Genomic DNA, 18,891 nt, shown 5'->3' with positions numbered 1-18,891 from the left:
GAACATCTATCACAGCAGATCAGTGCTTTAGTATTGTCAAACGCTTTCTGCACTGCAATGGTAATTGCTAAGGCTTAGTTCTACCCCTATACATACTTAAATCCATGAAGAAGTCTAGAGGACAGGAATGCTAAACATCCAGTATAACCTCTACTTTTCAGTGCTATGGAATTGTAGTTCTTTATTCAAAAGAAACCATCACCTGAGTGTTAGTTTGTGTGCTAGGAAAACAGCTGTTATATTAAGTTGATTCCAGAGTTTTGCTACAACAAAAAGCTATGTGCAGCCAGTAAAAACTGTTAGAACAAGCACAGGGTTTCTTGGGCCAGCGTAGGGCAGGAGGGAGGTAAAAAAGAAGAAAAAAATACGAGATTATACCTTCAAATAACCTACATCAAAAGGTTATTTCGTTCTCCCTTCCCATGACTATTTAAATGGGTAGGATCTCATGAAGATAAACAGTAAAGGACATCTGTAAATTACTAGAGGATTTACCATCAGTTAATTACCATCAGTCGAATAACATTGCCAAATTGTAAACAGAATGTTTTGGAACAATTGAACTATACGTAAACATGTAGCAAAACACTGGATTCATTAATGTTAGTATAGAGCTCTCAAGTGTTCCTATTCTTCAAGTTAGCTTAAATAACCATGTCCCCACTTACGTGAGTTGCTCAAAAATGGTGCAAAATCTGTGAACAAATATTACATGTTGAACAAAACATAAACGTGCTGATCCTTTATAAGTTATAGTTTCATTACCGCAACATTTTTCACCAGTGCTGATGATAGAAAAATAGAAATTCTAGTTACAAAATAAACACAGGTGTTGAGCTAAGTATTTCTATTCATTTTCTGCTCACTGGCACATACAGAATGTCTCCTTTCCTCAAGTTTCATAGGTTTCCAACTGCATCTATTTTCATCAGAATTTCATTTTTTAATTGATTACTTCAATGATTTGCAATGCCTGTTGCAAAACCTCAGTTGTATACATGCTAAGTACAGATTGCTGTAACAGATCTGCTTGTTAATTAATGTAGTACTTCTAGTTTTTTACATTTCTGCTAGGAAAAAATTTCCAGATTTCTATGAATACCAAATCTGCCTAGCCCAATAATAATACACAAACCAGTGTTTACCTTCTCCCTGAATGTATGAATTAATTAAAGGATACTTGTAAAATTCTATGAACATCAGTGAAAAGACGGAAAGAAGAAACTAGATCACTTGAAGCAGACATCCACTGACACTTGAAAGACTTTTCACTTAAACACCCAAGAAATCAGAGTTCCTTCTTACTGCCTTCTCAGATCATTTTAACACATAGATGTGAAATGCCCATGTAGTATTATTATTTGCAATAGAAAGAATTACTTCTGACATTAACACGAGTCTCTAAAGGTTACTATCAGTGAGTTTCTTCTGAGCTGCAACTTTCTAACTTTTTTTCAGATATATGAAACCATATTTCAAGAAAAGTAAAAAAATGCAATGAAAATCATTGAAAAGATGCTGTAAATGTCTAACTGAATGTGATGAGCTCATGACTATTCCAAGCTCTATTTGCACAAATCCAAATATTTTCTGCTCTTTGATACTTGCCGTTAGCAATACTGTACATGAATATTTATTTTATCCATTTAGCTCCAGACAGAATTTGCAAGCTCAAATGTAAAGCAACTTACCACTTTGCAGAAGGGCTTCAAAGGCCTTTTCCTGCTGTTTCAGTCATAAGCTTTCTTAGGCACTTAAAACCACATTACTAGGCATGGCCACAAGGACCCGTCCTTTGATAACATCTTTCCAAGGGGTCCAGATTTCACCTGCCATGTATCTGTACCAAAGCTCCCTGAAAAGCTCAGATTCTCAGGTAATGCTCAAGTGATGTATAACTCAGTAAATGAAACAAGGGGAAGGAGACACCTTTGAGTAAGTATTAACGCTGAGACTAAGTAGGGGCACCTGTATCCCCCATGTCCCAGGACAACACCCTAATCCCAAGCTAATGGAACTTTGGGGAGAGCATCTTCTATCCATCTTCCCTTTCTTCTCCCTCTCCCATTAGCTGTCCATACAGGAACACAAGGATCATGGAACCAGAAGACAGCAGGAAAAATCTGACTAAATTGTTATATCCATTTGCTGTGATTCTGTTTATTTCTTAGATTGCTTTTTATAACAGACTATCACTGCACTTGAGGAGGAGGGGAAGAGAAAAATCCACTCTGCAAATATCACTCCAGGAACTAGGCACCTAATTTTCATGTCTGGCAGTGTTAAACATAGTAATTCCTACACCTTCTTCTTAAGTTTAAAAGGCAGTTACTTTTTCTCATTAGTGAACTGCTTTGACAATAAATACCCATCTGTGAAATCAGCAGAATGACAGTCTAATGAGAAAGCAGGAACTACACAAAATTTGTCATCCCGTAATCAAAAATTGCAGTATCAACAGTCATAGAATTTAAAAAAAAAAAAAAAAACAAACGTAACTTGAAATATACATGGCTTACAGTAAAATAAATGAGAAAATGATTAGCACATTTTAAGAGCATCTATGTCCATATACCTGTGTTTTAAGAAAGGATAAAAGCATGAGGGGGGGAAAAACAAACCTTAGCATCAACACTTTTTGTTTTGTCTGGACACCAAATGTAACAGTGTATTACATAACAGCATGATTCATTCCAATCTTGTTTTTTTATAGCACAAAAAAAGATAATCACATGCAATTCTCTGATAGACTAGGCAAGAACTATTTTTTGAATCTCTATTCTATCCTTAGGTATAATTCTCTGTGCTGAACTATCACAAACTACTCTCAGAAAGCAACATTTGTAATTACAGAGGTCAGAGCTAGTACGAACAACCTTAATAACAAAGAGCAGTTTCATAAATGGAAAATTATCTTCCTTAGTCTTAAGTAGCACAGCACTGAGCATGTAGCAAAAATGCCAGCAACTGCAACACCAAATCAAGAACTATTTTTAACAGATGTGAGTTGGTGTAAGAAAAGGTTCTAGGGAGAGCTATTCAGTACACGTATTTGGGTCTCCTGAAAATATTCTACTTTCTACAAAGTATTTGCCAGTTCTATCTTTTAAAAATATTTACCTTAAATCAGTATAAAAATATTCTTTAAAAAACCCAAGAATTTCTTTCAACCTAGCAAAACCGAAATTCATTCTAGAACTGTTTTCTTTAGAATATTGTCACCAAATTTATTATAAACAAAAAATTATCTCTCCTCACCATAGTCTGTGACTGATTTGGGAGCACGCTGTTCTGCTTCTGCATTCCGTTTCTTATTCTTGGACTTCCAAGCATGATATACCTTTAGCCTTCTGTGAAACTCCTCTCTGCAAGCCGCCAACAGTTCAATATCTGTCTCAAAAATGAGGAAGGGATGAGTGGGAAAAATCAGAAAAATTATTTATGAAATGCTTTTCTATCTTGATAGGTAAATAATTTTAGAGCATGTTGTAACACTAGTATGTTATAACATAATATAATAAACATAAAATTTCACCGCTGAACTGCAGCTGAAAAGAAGAAAATCAGCAATGTGACTGCTCAGATCTAGGTTCTTTTTCCACTTTGTTAACTATATTTTAATTTTGCTGAATTTCATGATACTAAGAGACTGAATGATTGCAAGGCTTTTTCATTAGGCACCTAACAGTATCCAAACTGGCTTCACTAGGGATGAACATACATTAGCACCATGTATTACTGCAATGCCTATTCAGCTGAAAACATTGCTCTGGTCTTGCATATGTAAAAACAATAGAGAGAAAGTCAGCATTTGGAGCTAACTTTGGGTTTTAAATACAAATAGAGAAAATGGGTTTGTTTCCAATCTCTACATCCAGGGAAAAAAATTCTGAGTTATCTTAAATCAGAAATTAACCAACTGCTTTCAATCTGATTGCTTTTCAATCAGAAGCAGGAAGAAACACTAATATTTAATAAAGGAATCATTCTTACCTGTTTCTGTCTTCATAACATTAGGGGAAAAGTAAATAATGTCACAACTGTGAGCTTCCCAAATGAAGTTACACATTTTGAAAATTAAAGGATAATCTGAACATCTAAGACAGAAAATATTTTACGCTGTGCTTTACATGACATACTTGCTGTTTTCTGATTTGGTGATAGCAAAAAAATCCTTACAACACACAAATTCTAGGTAAAGCACAGTAACTATTACTCCCTTTGTAGAAATGCATAGAAGTGAGACAATTTAATCAAGAAATTATAACATGTATCTTATGGCCCAAACAGTTCAACGTCATAAGTATATAATCAGTAAAGGAGGTAACAAAGGGAATTCTGTTTCCTCAATATGAATAAAGCTTAGTTTGCTGTTCTCTTCTGACAGAACTTTTTAAAATTAATTTGACATTCATTCAAGCCTGAATAAGTTCATAAGCAAGTTTTTATCTTCATCATAGGAAAAAAGTAACACTTTTCGTAGAACCACAACTTTACTTCTTTCTCACATCAGAAAAAAAAAAACACCAACTTACCACAGGAGGTATTGATTGTATCGCGGAGCTCTGCATATTTCCACTTACTGAGATCATGCTTCCTAGTACCAGCAGCAGCTTTCGTGGCTTGAACTGAAGGACCCCTACAATTATTAAAAAATAATATATATTTTTTCAAGTACAAAACAGGAATTGTTACAAGAGGAGGAACAGATCCCACAATCAACACTGCAGCACACTTATTACAATGAAAAACAGCAGCAGAGGAACTGAATTCAAAAGCAAAGTACCGTATCATTTTCAAGATGCTGAATTGATTAAGAAAAAGTGAAAGCATCATTTCTGTCCAAAATCATATAATAATCTGATCAGTTGCCTAGGATTCACAGGAATTGTCATTAATAGTTAGCGCTTATGTGTGAAAAGACACGTATTCTATTTATTTGTACCTCATCCCACGCTGATGTACATTTTTCTTGGTACCAGTCAAGATACAGAATACAGACAAGAAAGCATGGCCATACACATCTTTAATTGCAATGGAAAAACAGAGGAGGAAAAAATATTTCTGAAGTAGGCAAGGAGAAGGGAGAAAAGGCATTTCCTCTGCTGTTTAAAACTGGCTTAGGACAAAATCCTTGTTCCAAGACTAGAAAAAACATTCCATGCCTTTGGCAAAAGTCTAATTTGAGAGAAGAAATCGAATTAATTCTATATTAATTCTATAGTAGTTGCCTGAGAACAGCAATTCTTATTCGTTGGCGAGGGGTGATCATTAAGAGATAACAACAAAAAAAAGACCACTCTTAGAAGAAAGGCTGAGCAGTATAAAAAAAGACTCATCCAGAAACAGTGTTTTTCGAAGGCAAAAGATATTCATCGTGTAGGTAGTATGCAATGAAGTCAACAGCAAATGCAAGTGAGAAATTATTACTAAAATCTCCATCATCTTTAACAGTACATATAAGGTTATCTATGTAACAAACAAATATTGCATGCATATGCATAAAGATAAACCTGAAAAAAATACTCCCCCTCCCATTAAAATGGTATGGATAAGGAGTGGAAGAAGTCTCCCTTAGGAACAGCAAACTTCCCATGGATTATTTGGATATAAACTAAGTTCAAAACACTCCAACACTCAGTGACAATCAGAAGACTTTTTAAGCACTAAAGAATTCAAGAACAGACACATGATTTTATCAACCTCTGCTAATGGCCACAACTGAGAATATGAGGCAAACTGAATTGTCTTTCAGGATCTGAGACGATTTGTTCAGAAGAAACTAGATCTTTACAGGGTAGCAAATACTTGATGCAACATGTCACATCAAAAATTAAAAAGAAAGAAAAACAGAAGAAACCAGGACTTTTCAGTGAAAATCTGTTTTGGCAGCAGTATCTTTGTGGGACTGGTACATTATTACAGTATTTATAATCCTGTTAGTATTATTTTAAAGTTTATTTTTCCATAAAGGTCTCATGTGGGACTATGAAGCTTGATGTTGTTTATTTTTCCTTTTTACTTAACAGGTCATAAATACATTTTCTGGGAAAAAATTCTCTACATAAATATAGCAGTTCTGAAAACAGAGATAACAAATGCAATTTATTTTTAAGTTTCATGGAACAAAACAATCTGTTTCACCAAATGTTCTTCCTAACAGCAACTGAACCACCTCTTCAAATGTAATTAGAACTACAGAATCATACTGTTTACTGCAGCAGCATCTTAATTATGCCTACTCATACTACTGTTCTGAGTCAACACACAGCTTCCAGGTACGGTATGTGAGAAGTCTGACACAACGTTACCTCTGTGACTTGTGATCATGGCTAAGGGATAGGAACTTTTCCTCATCCTTAGCACTACTCCTAACTGTAAAAACAAATCAGCCAGACAGCCCCCTTCAAAATATGTATTTTAAATGTTTTGTTATCATTGGCATACCTGTAGGACATTAAAGGATTGCTGCTAAACGTAATTTCCGCTGCCTGGTGTCTAACCTTCTTGAACCCAATTTGACAAATCCTAAGGATTTTCCTTATTTAGCAACACTACCCACCACTCTAAGAGTTTGCTACATAATTTAGAGCAGCAGAACTAGGCTGTAAAATCTCTGGTTAAACTAGTAATCTTTAAGAATGCTAATCCAATTGAACGGCTTAGCCTTTCCATTACCGTACTACTCCGCACTCTGCAGATCACTCTTTTGTTTTCTACATGACTTTAAGCGTAACGGCCTGGCAGTAAGAGAAGCATCACACTTGACAACCAGTCTTCATCGCCCAATCTAATAAAGCTATGTATCATAAACAGCATTTTCAGACTTAAGAAAAATCAGTCTCAAGTCAAGAGTTTCTAGTATATGAAAAGTGAAAAAAATATAGTTAAGCAAACATGGAGTAGTAAGTGCTGCATTTTTAATTCAATCAAAACACAGAGCCTCTCATTTTGCCCCAAAGTTTTGTGATTTTTTTTTTGCACCTTAACAACTTGCTATTGTCATTGGAACTATGTCAATATATGCAATACAATTTAGCCACCTAAAATCACATGCTAACTTAATTCATACATTGTTTACTCCTATTCTTAAAATGCCACTGCAAGAAACAAATTTCATTAACAGCTGTGTTCCCAATTACCAATGCTAAAACTAGAAAAACCATCAATCACGTGAGACAGATCATCTCAGATTATATATACACAACATAGTGGCTTGTTTAACAACAGACTTGCTTTTTAAAACCCTAAACAATTTCGCTTCTTATGTAAGTTTCAGAAAACGAATGTCAAAAGATTATTTTTGTCCTCAAGTTGCACAAAACATTTCTTAAATACTCACTAATATGAAGACAATATAACAATTTCTTTCAACAGAGAATGAGTATCTGACACAAACTACCACGAGACTGTTGCAGTAGAATTGTATTCAGATCTAAACCTGCATTCTCCTTTCCTCCTGCATAAAACCTTGCATGAGCATTCATGAAATCTCAGAAGGGGACTTTGTTTAGATATCTTAAGAGGGGTTTTAATATGCCTTTAACATCGCAATTTTCAAAACTGCTTTTATTTGAAGGAAATTTTAAATGGAATTTTTTCTTATTAAAAGCACTAGCAGTTACATTAACATTAAATAACTTCATTAACTCTGTCTTGAATCTGTAGAAATCCTCCTTTGAACGATGTGGAGCCTAGTTTTCTATTATCATTATAAGGAAGGTGAAAAGAGAAGAAAGCTGGAGGAACATTATCAAAATTACAGAAACTACCAGGATATATGAACTATTCTCTTTTTTTAATATATATAATCAGTTGAAATACCAGAAAGGTAATTGCTGAAAAAAGGTGTCGATAAAGGAAATTTATCTGAAAGAAGTAATTTACTTATCTCCTTAGCACTTAAAAAAAACCCAGATTCCATGATTTTTCATTCCATTATAATTCAATCCATTTAATCTGTGATTTCTTTTTATAAAAATGACTGATTAATTTGGTATTGTCTTCTCACCTACCTAGACAATATTTCTGACATTTCTGTGGCCATTTGTTCCCTATAAGAAAATTGATAAATAAGCGTAAACGAAATGTATTAATATGAAGACAGTCTTTATAACTGTGACAGTCTCTTGCCAACCAAACTGAAGCTAATTCAAGTGCACAAAACAATTATTTTAAATAATTTCCATTCTAGTATGTATATATACAGTCCTGATTCTGTAAAGAGCAATAAATCACACAAGGCAGTGAAAAATGGATGGTGTGTGAAAAAAATTTACACTAATTATGTAATCATCTTTAAATAGATATTATTAGGTATATTAGATTATTAACTTGTTTATTAGATATAAGCAAAGTAGTGGATATAATGCATTACAACCTGATTTAAAGTTTACAGATGCACACTTATAAAGATTATTATGTGGTATTAGTAAATAAGAGGACAATATCAATTTCCTTTGAATTAATTAGTGTTACTTTTTTTTTTATTAGAGCATTCAAATGGAAAAAAAAGCCATACGCAGTCATTTGCAGCTTTGTTCCATTGGCTCTGCAAATAGAAGATATTTATGTTAGATAGACTACTTCCTAGCTACCTTTCTAATAATTTGAAGTGGGAAAAGATGGGTCACAGTAGTTCCTGCTCTCTCACATCTTATTTATTATCTTATGATTTCATTTTTTTTTTAACTGAGCAACAGGATTATATAGACCTTTTTTCTTCATCTTTCTCATTCAATTGTGTTATATCATTTTAAAAAGTTAAATTAATCCATAAAAAACTGTACAAGTAAAAACGTCCTCCACTCTTTCTCTCCCCTACCCCATCTTTCAAAATCAAAGATTTTGAGACATGCTACTGGTATATTTTATGCCTGCATAAGCGTATCACAAGAATTAACGGCAATCTTCATATAGCTGCTCTGGGAACTAGACAGATAGCTTCTTCACGCAAGCTGTGAAAAGACATTGAGTCTAACTGCCATACTGAAGACCCACATGCACACGCATGTAACACTGAATATGCTACAAATAAGAACTTATTTGGATTGTTCCAACGTAACGCACAGATATACTCGCAACACCTTCACTGAGGTTAGCTTATTTTGGTGCTATATGCTATCCTATGTGTTTCAATAAGACACATAAATTAAAAATGTTGCACAGTTGAAAACAGATATCTATTATTCAACTAATGTTTTACGCAAGTGCTAAGCAGTTCTGTTAATTTACCCCTAGGTCCGTAAATCCTTTATTACACATGCTTTCAAATTGTGGACAAGCAATAAAACTGGGTGAAGCTAGGAGAGGCCGAGCATATCCAGCACAGAATAAGCACATAAAAATGCTCGATTACTGCCAGAACAAATAATCTTTCTTCTTTGACAGAAGCCAGCGAGTATATTTCTCAAAGAAACTACTAATACTTATGAACCTTTGAATATCTGTGAAAACTAATGGTGAATACAGCAAGTTATCGAGGAGAAATGCAGTAAAAGTGAAGGCTACTCACTTTCAAATATGACAACACCTAAGTATCACATTTTCCTTAAAAATGAGCAAAATACAAGAGTCCCTTCGAAGTGGCAGACAAAAATCACCTTGTTCTTACTATTTTCACGTGACAGGTAGTATAGCACAATGGAAAATACCCTTTTATTCATGCCAACGTGTAAGCATGAAATGATGTTTTACAAAATTGAATGAAAACACTGTAGAGCCGATACACTGCATGAATTCAGTATGGACTGATAAATGCTTTATCTCACTACAGCAAAATTTAAGAGAAAAGGGAAATATATGTACACAAAAGTCGTATAAATTTCAGTGTATCATATGGTAATATGCAAGTCTTGAATCCAGAAGATGGCAGAATGTAACTTCCTTAGACTTTAGTAAAATTGATATCAGTTAAAATAAGTCCTGAGAATTTATGTTTAAATTCTATTTACGTTTAAATTATTAGATTACATGTTGTGTTCAAACCAATAAATAGTCTTCATTTCAGAGAAGAATTCCCACAGTTTCTACCTTTAAGGTGATTGCTGCAGTTATGTGGAAATCTACCCTTGGATTTCAGTAGAAGATGCTGAGGTCTGGGGAAGGTTTTGGTCTGTTTTCAAACAAACCAAAATAAAATCAAATCAATGGTGAAATTAAAAGAATTTTCTTCAATTTTTGGACATGCTTAAAACTCTCTGAAGTAGACTGCAGAAACAGAACGAAAAAAAATTGCTAATGAGCTAAAAAGAAATTTCATTTAAGAAAAAAAAAATCTTTCTACTACTTTTTCCTAGATTTATATATTATTTTGTTCAAGAAAGCATTTACATAGCTACGTTAATTTGTTCACACCATTCTGCACTTTCCAATCATTCAGAAAAGAGTCTTCATTCCTACCACTAGCTGCACAGAGGAGAGAAGCTGGAAGTCATAACTATCAGGATGGGTAGTTCGTTGTCCATTCCAGGACTACAGAAGGAAGACAAATACCAGGATCACCCATGAGCAGTGGGAAACACCGTGGAGATTAGAGCTTCACTGACAGAAAAGTTATTGACTTCTCTGAGCCTCCCTTCTTTCGTATTTAGAAGTTTGCCAGGTTGCAACATTAGAACGACTTTAGGTTTACCGTCAAAGTATCGCACCAAAATCCACACAAGGAAAGCACGAAAATCTCCAGAATGCTGTCTGTGAAGCACTTGGACATCCAAGTGAGCATGTTAAAGTCTTATCTGAGACAGTATGACAGCTATTGTTTAACTGAGGTAAAATCACAATAATTTTAGTGAAAGTGTCCAAAAATCAGTATCGTACATGACAAAAAAATTACCTAGATATCTCACATTGGTATACACTTACTAAAAAAAAAGTATACATCTAGATAAAATTTCAGTAGCAAAGAGAACATATCTGGGAGCTTGAAACTCCATGGAAACGCTTCACAGGTCCCTTTATGCAATTTGACCAATAAGCACCATTTTTACTGGAATTTCCAAGTCGCCTCTAAGGCATCACCCTTTGCACAGGAAAAGCTCTTGCTTTGCAGGCAGTGTGGACCTGTGTACCGAAAGCCAAGCACTTCTTGTGACACATCAAAAAGTTCAAACAAAACAAAACGTTTAAGACAACATTTAATTTTCAAAGTCATCTACATTAAATAAATTCGTTCCACTTCAAAAAAACTTACCAGTCAGGACACAGAAATGACTACTATTTCTGCATTTAAAGAGGGCTTCTTGTTAAAAAAACAAACCAGAAATAACTACTATTTCTGCATTTAAAGAAGGATTCTTGTTAAAAAACAAACCCACACATAAATTCATGCTATACTACAGGAATTTTCAAGTACCAGAAAGGGTGTATTTTATTGCTACTTACCACTGAAGAAATTCCATTCACTACTTTAAATGAGTCCGAAAAATCATAATTTAAACTGGTTGCCATCCTTGCGCCAGAACTCAAAAAAGAGTAAGGGAACCGCAGTCATATTCACAAGCACCTACTAAGTTACTGATGTAGCAAGACGCAAAATGAAGAAAGTCTTTAAGCAAAAGCAGTCTATTTCTAACAAATTTCACAAGTTAATTTGAAAAATATTGCAACACACTGACTTGACAGATCCATTTTACTAATAGAAAAAGACATAAAACCAACAAGAGTGTAGTCTTCCCAAAGGGATCAGGATAGGAAGATGACACACATAAAAGAAGAGAAATTTTACTACTTAACCACATACCTGCGCAGTCCTAAATCAAGCTGAGCCTCATCACTGATGAGTTCTGCCTCACTCTGGGCAATTCTCATTGCAAGTTCACGATCACGACGTTCCTGTTCAAGCACTGCCTGGTGCTGGGTTTCCTCTTCTCGTTCTCTAGCTAGCTGAGCCTCAATTTCAGCCTGTTTTATAAAAACACACCTTTAACTTTATGCAATCAAAACCAAAATGCTCCATAATAAAAATTATTAGTAAAATATGCCAAGTAGTATATTTATAGCTTTCTAAACATGCAAAATTTACAGAACTGAAAGAGTAATAGCATTAGTTTGACCCAGGAAAATCAAAACAGCTACAGGTTGCATCTTGCTTGTCATATAGTTTATCAAATCATTATTGTCCACCACTTGTATTACCTTTTCAAATTGAAGTGCTAATCGATTATTCCTTATTTAAAAACACGACATCTTTGTTAGCTATTATGAAAATTAGACTTCAAAAGTTTTTAGAATCATTAAAACTCAGATGATACAGAGCAATATGATTACTCCTCCACAGCACTAACACAATACTCCCTTGATATTCTGCGCTTGGCATTATAGAACTTTGTAATAGGCATTGATTTGCATATAAGTCCGTGGTTCATTTACAAAAGGGATCAAGACAAACACTGGAATCCTCCGTGGACCTGAATCCAATTGAATTTAAGCAAATGGTAAAATTTCAACTTACTGCAATGCAGAAGCAATCCAGATACACTGCCTCTGCAGAGCAAAACTATGATACAAGTTTACCATCTTTATTTAATAAAAGGTCTTGCACACACAGTAAAATGCAACCATCCAGTTCATACTTCTGAAAGTCATACACGCCAAGTTGTAGCAGTGCCCTTCTTGGTGCCCAAAAGTCAAAGGAGACAACATCACTTCCCACTCATCATCGTGAATTTGCACCACTAAATCAGTGCAATAACACCAGTGACTTTACCCTATGAATCCCACCTTAGATTAGCTGATAGTAACAACCACCAGGAGAGAGAATAAGCAATTAACTGTATGTAGAAGAAACAAACACCCTGCTGGATTAGGTATCTGCTTTGTATCCAAACTCAGTGTTTCAAAGTAAAAGTGTAAATTACATTCTGCATTGCAGATATCCACATCTCAGAAACAAAAAAACATGAATAAAGACAATCCCTAGAGATGCTCGAGTGCTGGCAGACCAAGTTTTTAAACCTTCTGGCAACAGGCCATCTCACTTCCTCAGTGGACAAAATTTAATCCATTTAAACCACCCCTGAATGGAAACTTATCCCATGACTTTCTCACAAAACACTAGGCACACCTGCAATGATCTCCAAGCAATAATTTAGAGACTAGACAAATAGCAGCTTACTCTTTTTATATTTAACTTCATCAAGCTGGTAGCGCTTATTAAATACAGTAACAAAGGAAAGATTAATTTGTCATCAAAGTTAAGTTGTAATTTCTTTGTTAGTTCCAGTGTCTTGGTTATTAAAAACAAAGGTGTGGTGATAGAAAAGAGTATGTAGAAGTAAGAAGGGTAAGCAGTGCTAGGCTAACTCCAGGGATAACAAGATACAGGCAAAAAATTCTGCTTCTGATTAATCGTGGACAGGGCTTAAAAGGGTCTAAAAACACCAGTGACCCCAGCCCTGCACTTGCTACAACTACCCCTACAGAGAAGCTTTTTCCCTCTGAGACTGCCCAGGCAACCTTCAAGACAACAGGAAAACAAGGGTATAGGGACCAAACACACCTCAGAGTGAGAGTTCATGATGGGTTCACAGTAAGAAGTGTCAGGACTCAAGGGGGAGGGGTGGAGGAGCAGGGTTTGAACTGTATATATTTATTCTACATGAATGTATTCAAAGGGGCTACTAGATACTAGTCCTGTCTCCTCTCTTTATTACCAATATTCTGAAAGTGTTTACAGTTAAGCTGTTATATGACACAGCCTGAGTCCTGATGTGACTTCTAGTAAGAGAGTGACAAACTTGCCTGACATGGAACATCTGCAAAAACTTCAAAGGCTGAACTAGGATTCTCCAGCATTGTGTATTTTTAACTTTAAAAAAACTTTAAAACCCCTTTAAAAATAAATGCACCTCTACTCAGAAGACCTGAACTTGCATGTGGACTAGAAGTAGGTGATCTGTCTTCAGATGCCCTAATCATGGTTTTCACCTTACATTTACTACAAAAACAACACTGCTGAATGACTCTCAGACACATTTGTATAAAATGAAGCTGTTAGACCCAGTGGAGAACCTAAGCTGTGAAAAAGATTTAATAAAAACCCCAAAACACAAAAACAAAACCCACACATAGCTAAAACACTAACCTGAATACGCTTTTCTTCCTCTTCCCTCTTTTTCCTCTCTTCTTCCTCCTGTTTTCTCTTTGCTTCAATCTCAGATTTCCTATTACAAGAGGAGAAAACAAAAACATGTTATGATGATGCCAAGCGAACAAGAGACAGGAAAGCATCTTCTATAAAACTATGGTAAGAAGAATGGTAATCTGTAAGTCAGTACAGTCCAGATGACAGGACACTACATGTAAAGTCAAGAAACTTTCCAAGTCCATCTGTATTTCCAGCTGCACCATATCATTTCTTCCATACTCTATTCTGACTACACTTACCTTTATAAATCACTGGGAAAGGAAATGTTTTAACACTGCAGAGCACACCAGGACTACAATCCAAGTGACTCTCCTTAAGCATAGGAGTATTAAAAACGACCTCATTGAAGTGCCTTTCCTATTTTCTTCTCATTTTATAACCAGCAACTTTTTCAAGACTCACAGACGTCTTTCCTCTTCTTCTTTCCTTCGTTGTTGTTCTTCCTCTTCACGTCTCTTTCTTTCTTTTTCCATCTCCTCCTGGATGCGTCGTAGCCTCTCTGCTTCCTCCTCTTGCTGTTTCTTCTTCTGCAGTGCACTCAGAAGCTGCTCTGAGCTTCTAACTAGAGCATCATATTCTTTCTGTATCTGTTCCCTAGTCATTATAGTGGTCTGCAAAATGAAATAATAAGAGGGGATTATATTCTTTTACATTTGTACTTCACTTTTTAAAAATGTATATTGAGAAAATATTAAGTGAAATGAGATCATTGAGCAGTCTAATTAAATTATGTATACACTTCAGGGTAAGAGAGCTTGAGCACATCCTTCCCTTCCTTCCTAAAATCCTGGGGATCCATTACTCTTCTCTTTCATGTAAAACCATACAAAGTAACCTCCGTTCTATCACTGAAATTAAACATGACTTCTCTTTAAAACATGCCTTCATTTTTTAAACCTTGCAGTTTTAAGCAACAGAAATTAATTCTTAACATCCTAAGATGAATACTAAGGGCCTCCTATGTGCATTTTGTGTCGTGTTCTTGGCTTCTTATAGTGGTTATTTACAGTTCTTCCCTTTCTGTCATAGCACAGAATAGTTTCTCTTACTGTGTGTGCTAGCACTCAGAAAAAGTACTGAATCATGCTGTGACTAACTTTTTAAAAAAGGTATTAGCAGCAGATAACAGGTTGAAAATACCGAAAAAAATATTGGCTTTGCTACATATGTTTTCAAACCTCATTGACTGCTACAATTTCCTTTTGTTTTAAAATTCACATTGATGTATACCAATAAAACTGCAGGTGTTTGCAGACCGCTGCTGAGTGTATATCATTACGATAGTCAAATTATCTTATTTTTATGGAAAAGAGAACTCTAAACTGACAGGTTAACTCTATCATCTTTTCCACTCTGACTTTAAACACAAAAGTCTTAATACAGAACACCGAGAAAGCTATAGCATTGCATGAAACAAAAATTCCACGCATCGAATTTTTTCTAACATTAATAAATTCTGGTGTGCTTCCATTTTGCCTGTATGCTTCTGTAGTAAGAAACTGAGAACTATAGACCCTGAAGCAAAATCAGCAAGCTGAACCTCTTTACTACCAAGTCTGAAAAAAACCTCGTAACTGGAATGTGTATCTCTTCACTCTGTGAAAAACGCTTGTATGTTTCAGTCCTTATTAATTTAAAACATTGCTAATATGCACTATTCCAATAATAAAAGCAACAAAGAAATTGTTAACAACACTTGTCTCACAATATCAACATCCGTTTTTGCTTTAAATTCTCCAGTGTCAATTTTGAAACACAGATAATACCAAAGTCTAGACATATGCACCCAGTTTCAGGATTCACTTCGGTTACATTCACAAACAGTTTTAAACAGGATTTACCCAGTGCCTCTGAAAATTAAGACCTCTATATTAAAATGTCTTTTCTATTAAGAAAAATACATGTGCCTTCTACTTTAGATTTTTTTTTAAAAAAGATTCCACTAGTACGAAACTATTTCTCTGATTATTATCATACCTTAATTTTGGTCATCAAAGCATCAATAGAATACTCCAGCTCCTTCACCTGCTTGCTTGTCTCTGCCTTCCCCTCCTTCAGAGCACTTACTACTTCATTAAATCTATCAAGTCTCTTCTTCAGCGTGCGCACTTTTATCAGACCATCAATGCTGTGAAGGTAAGACAGTTTGTTTGGATCTTGAGATGTTTTTACAAGGTGATATTTTTAAAACTACCATTAATCACTCACTGTAAAGAGGTAGATATGGAAGGCAAGTTATGCTTTCTGATAAAACTCACTCTCTTCTTTTGAAATTTAAACACTATCACATGAAGTAACTAAACAATGGAGCCTTTTGCAAACAATAATTAAAACTGATTAGCAGACAGTGACTCAAAATGGAAAAATGTATTTTTATTTTGAGAATTAATGTGGGTTTTGTTTTTTTAAATAACAAATCATTAGTATCCACTAGAGGATTTTGACTGGAGTCGATAAAGGTTGAGTTGTGCCACTTACTCCAAGAGCAGTAACAGGACTGAATCAGATAAAAATTAACTACACAGCACAGAACATAACACAGTCATTAGACCTCATAGAGAGAAAAAAAAAAAAAGTCCAGGGAAAAGAAGAGTCCAGGAAAACTTGGAGCTTTTTAAGGAACGAATTCTGAAGGCCACACATACAAGATACAACTCTGCAGAGACAGTCTTCCTAAGAAGAAATCACTGAACCAGGATTCAGAAAAACACCACACAAACAGTAGAAAAGAAATCAAATCATTAAAGATATGTACAGAACAGCTTAAAAATACAGGGACATGGTCAGAAATGTCAAGGTAAAAAATGAAACAGGGTATTTTATCTATATTTTTATATATATTTAAAGTACATATTTATAAAACAAAATATACAAGGATGTAAAAGAAAACATTTTATAAGAACCCCACTATTAAAGAACATATTGTTGAATCTCTATCAAAGAACAAAAAGGTGTCAGCAGAGCTGATGGTTTTTCCACCAGTATTCCATGTATAGTCAGATTAAAGTTAATGGAATTACTTAATTTCAAGAAGAGACAAGACATACAGAACACAATTATTTTTAAGATAAAAAAAGAAAGGGGGCCTATAAAGGAAGTTGTGAATGAGTAAAGGACAAAAATGAATGAGCTTACATTTCATTTAGAGAGACTTAACTAAGGATTTCTAATAAGTAGGCTATCACTGAAGGATTTTAGGAACAAAGAGCTAAACAAATATCTCTTAGGAAAAGGTTCAGATTTAGTCTATTCATCCTTGGGAAAAAGAGGAGGAACATGGCACTTCTCAGTCTCTTTCTGTCATACTTAGCATCATTCTATGACTTCAGATTTATTTAGTTAAGCATCGTAAATCTCCTCTTTACATTCACAAGAAAATATTATTAAAAACCAATTTTCTTCAACCAAGGAATATCCTCTTACCGTGGTTTGTGCTTTCTCTTGCAAAGCCACATACGAATAGTCTTTTGTATTTTAATGCAGGCACTGGCTCGATATTTTATCTTATTTTTCACTGTAAACACACAGAAGATACTGAGTCTTAATAGTTTATACAATTTAACACAAGTCCTATATTACTCACACTTAACGGCTCCAAACTGTATGCAGACTACATGTGCTTGAGAGCTAGGTCTATACCAGAACCACAACACTTAAGACACAGCAGACAACAGAATTCACAATACTGAGCCAGGCATAGAGGGCTCCCACCCAAACGAGGAAGAATTAAGTGTGTGCACACTCGCACGCGTGCACCACCACGCCCTCCAGATTCACAGACCTCAGTCAGCAACCTCAATGAAAAGTCCCTGGAAATGCTCAGCTGGAAATCTAAGACCTGAGCTGAAGGGTCATCAAGTAGACAACATCTGCTAGAGATAATAAAGTGGCTGCAACTTTGCTGAGCATTTCTCTGCAATACTGAAACAAAAAAAAACACAAAACAAAGCCTCCAGCTGTTCTTCTAATACAGTTTTCATTCAAAGACTCAAACGACTGGGACCGGGAGGCACGTTAAAAGGAGAATAACATCAAGGCACAGGCACAAGCATGCGCACCAAGTAGTTCAGAAGTGCAAGAGTAAATATTGTTTTTACCTATTTCCTCAAGGAAGCATAGACACCTAAGGACACCTTTAGTCATCAGCTGAGCACATGGTTTATGAACACAGTAATACTTAACTACTGGACTTAGATTATCACAAAGATGCACTCTACCTTTTGTGCATCTATTTCAGCTTTATTCTGGGGATAAAATTAGCTTCTAATTTCCAATAAAAAACTAAGAAGAAAGTAAGGCACATGAAACTAGCATATTATTTCCCTGGGTTTCTACTTTTTGGACACAGTGACAGACTTTGTGTCTTATCCTTCTGAAAAATAGACTAAATGGCATAAATTTCTAGGTCAAAAACATGACTTTAGTGTTACACTTTCTGATGTCTGAAACCTATATAATAAGAACCCACAAATTCTATTTGCCCCAGTATAAACAGCAACAAATAGTACCTGATCAGTATGGGATGTAGATGTCATGACTGTGCTGACCCAAATGCATAGCCATAAAGGCATGAGGCCTTCATGCTTTTCTTCCCCATCTTAATGTATACTTTCCACCCTCTGTGTTATTATAAATCCCTGACATCCTTTATCAGACCTTTCCCCATCTCCCAGACACCTTTACTGAAGCACCCCACAAGCACCACTCTCTGTTCCACACTGCCTCATTCCTGCTCTACATTGTAA

The 18,891-nt window shown here is 35.2% G+C and overlaps 1 protein-coding gene across 1 annotated transcript in view; it reads right to left on the bottom strand.

The window, feature by feature from the left end:
- Window positions 1–18,891, bottom strand: part of MYO6 (myosin VI) — a gene marked incomplete at its 5' end in the record, with an annotated part of 46,924 nt that overhangs the window by 4,288 nt on the left and 23,745 nt on the right. The window contains 9 exons of the mRNA XM_010290271.1: window positions 3,259–3,390; window positions 4,536–4,639; window positions 8,016–8,054; window positions 8,522–8,551; window positions 11,741–11,901; window positions 14,084–14,162; window positions 14,549–14,757; window positions 16,124–16,274; window positions 17,570–17,660. Of these exons, the coding sequence (XP_010288573.1) occupies window positions 3,259–3,390; window positions 4,536–4,639; window positions 8,016–8,054; window positions 8,522–8,551; window positions 11,741–11,901; window positions 14,084–14,162; window positions 14,549–14,757; window positions 16,124–16,274; window positions 17,570–17,660 (996 nt within the window). The remainder of the gene's footprint in view (window positions 1–3,258; window positions 3,391–4,535; window positions 4,640–8,015; window positions 8,055–8,521; window positions 8,552–11,740; window positions 11,902–14,083; window positions 14,163–14,548; window positions 14,758–16,123; window positions 16,275–17,569; window positions 17,661–18,891) is intronic.

Source organism: Phaethon lepturus, unplaced genomic scaffold, assembly GCF_000687285.1.
Source record: "Phaethon lepturus isolate BGI_N335 unplaced genomic scaffold, ASM68728v1 scaffold14110, whole genome shotgun sequence".
NCBI classification, from domain to species: Eukaryota; Metazoa; Chordata; class Aves; order Phaethontiformes; family Phaethontidae; genus Phaethon; species Phaethon lepturus.
The sequence above is the reverse complement of the archived record's forward strand: the minus strand, read 5'-3'. Positions and strand labels throughout refer to the sequence as shown.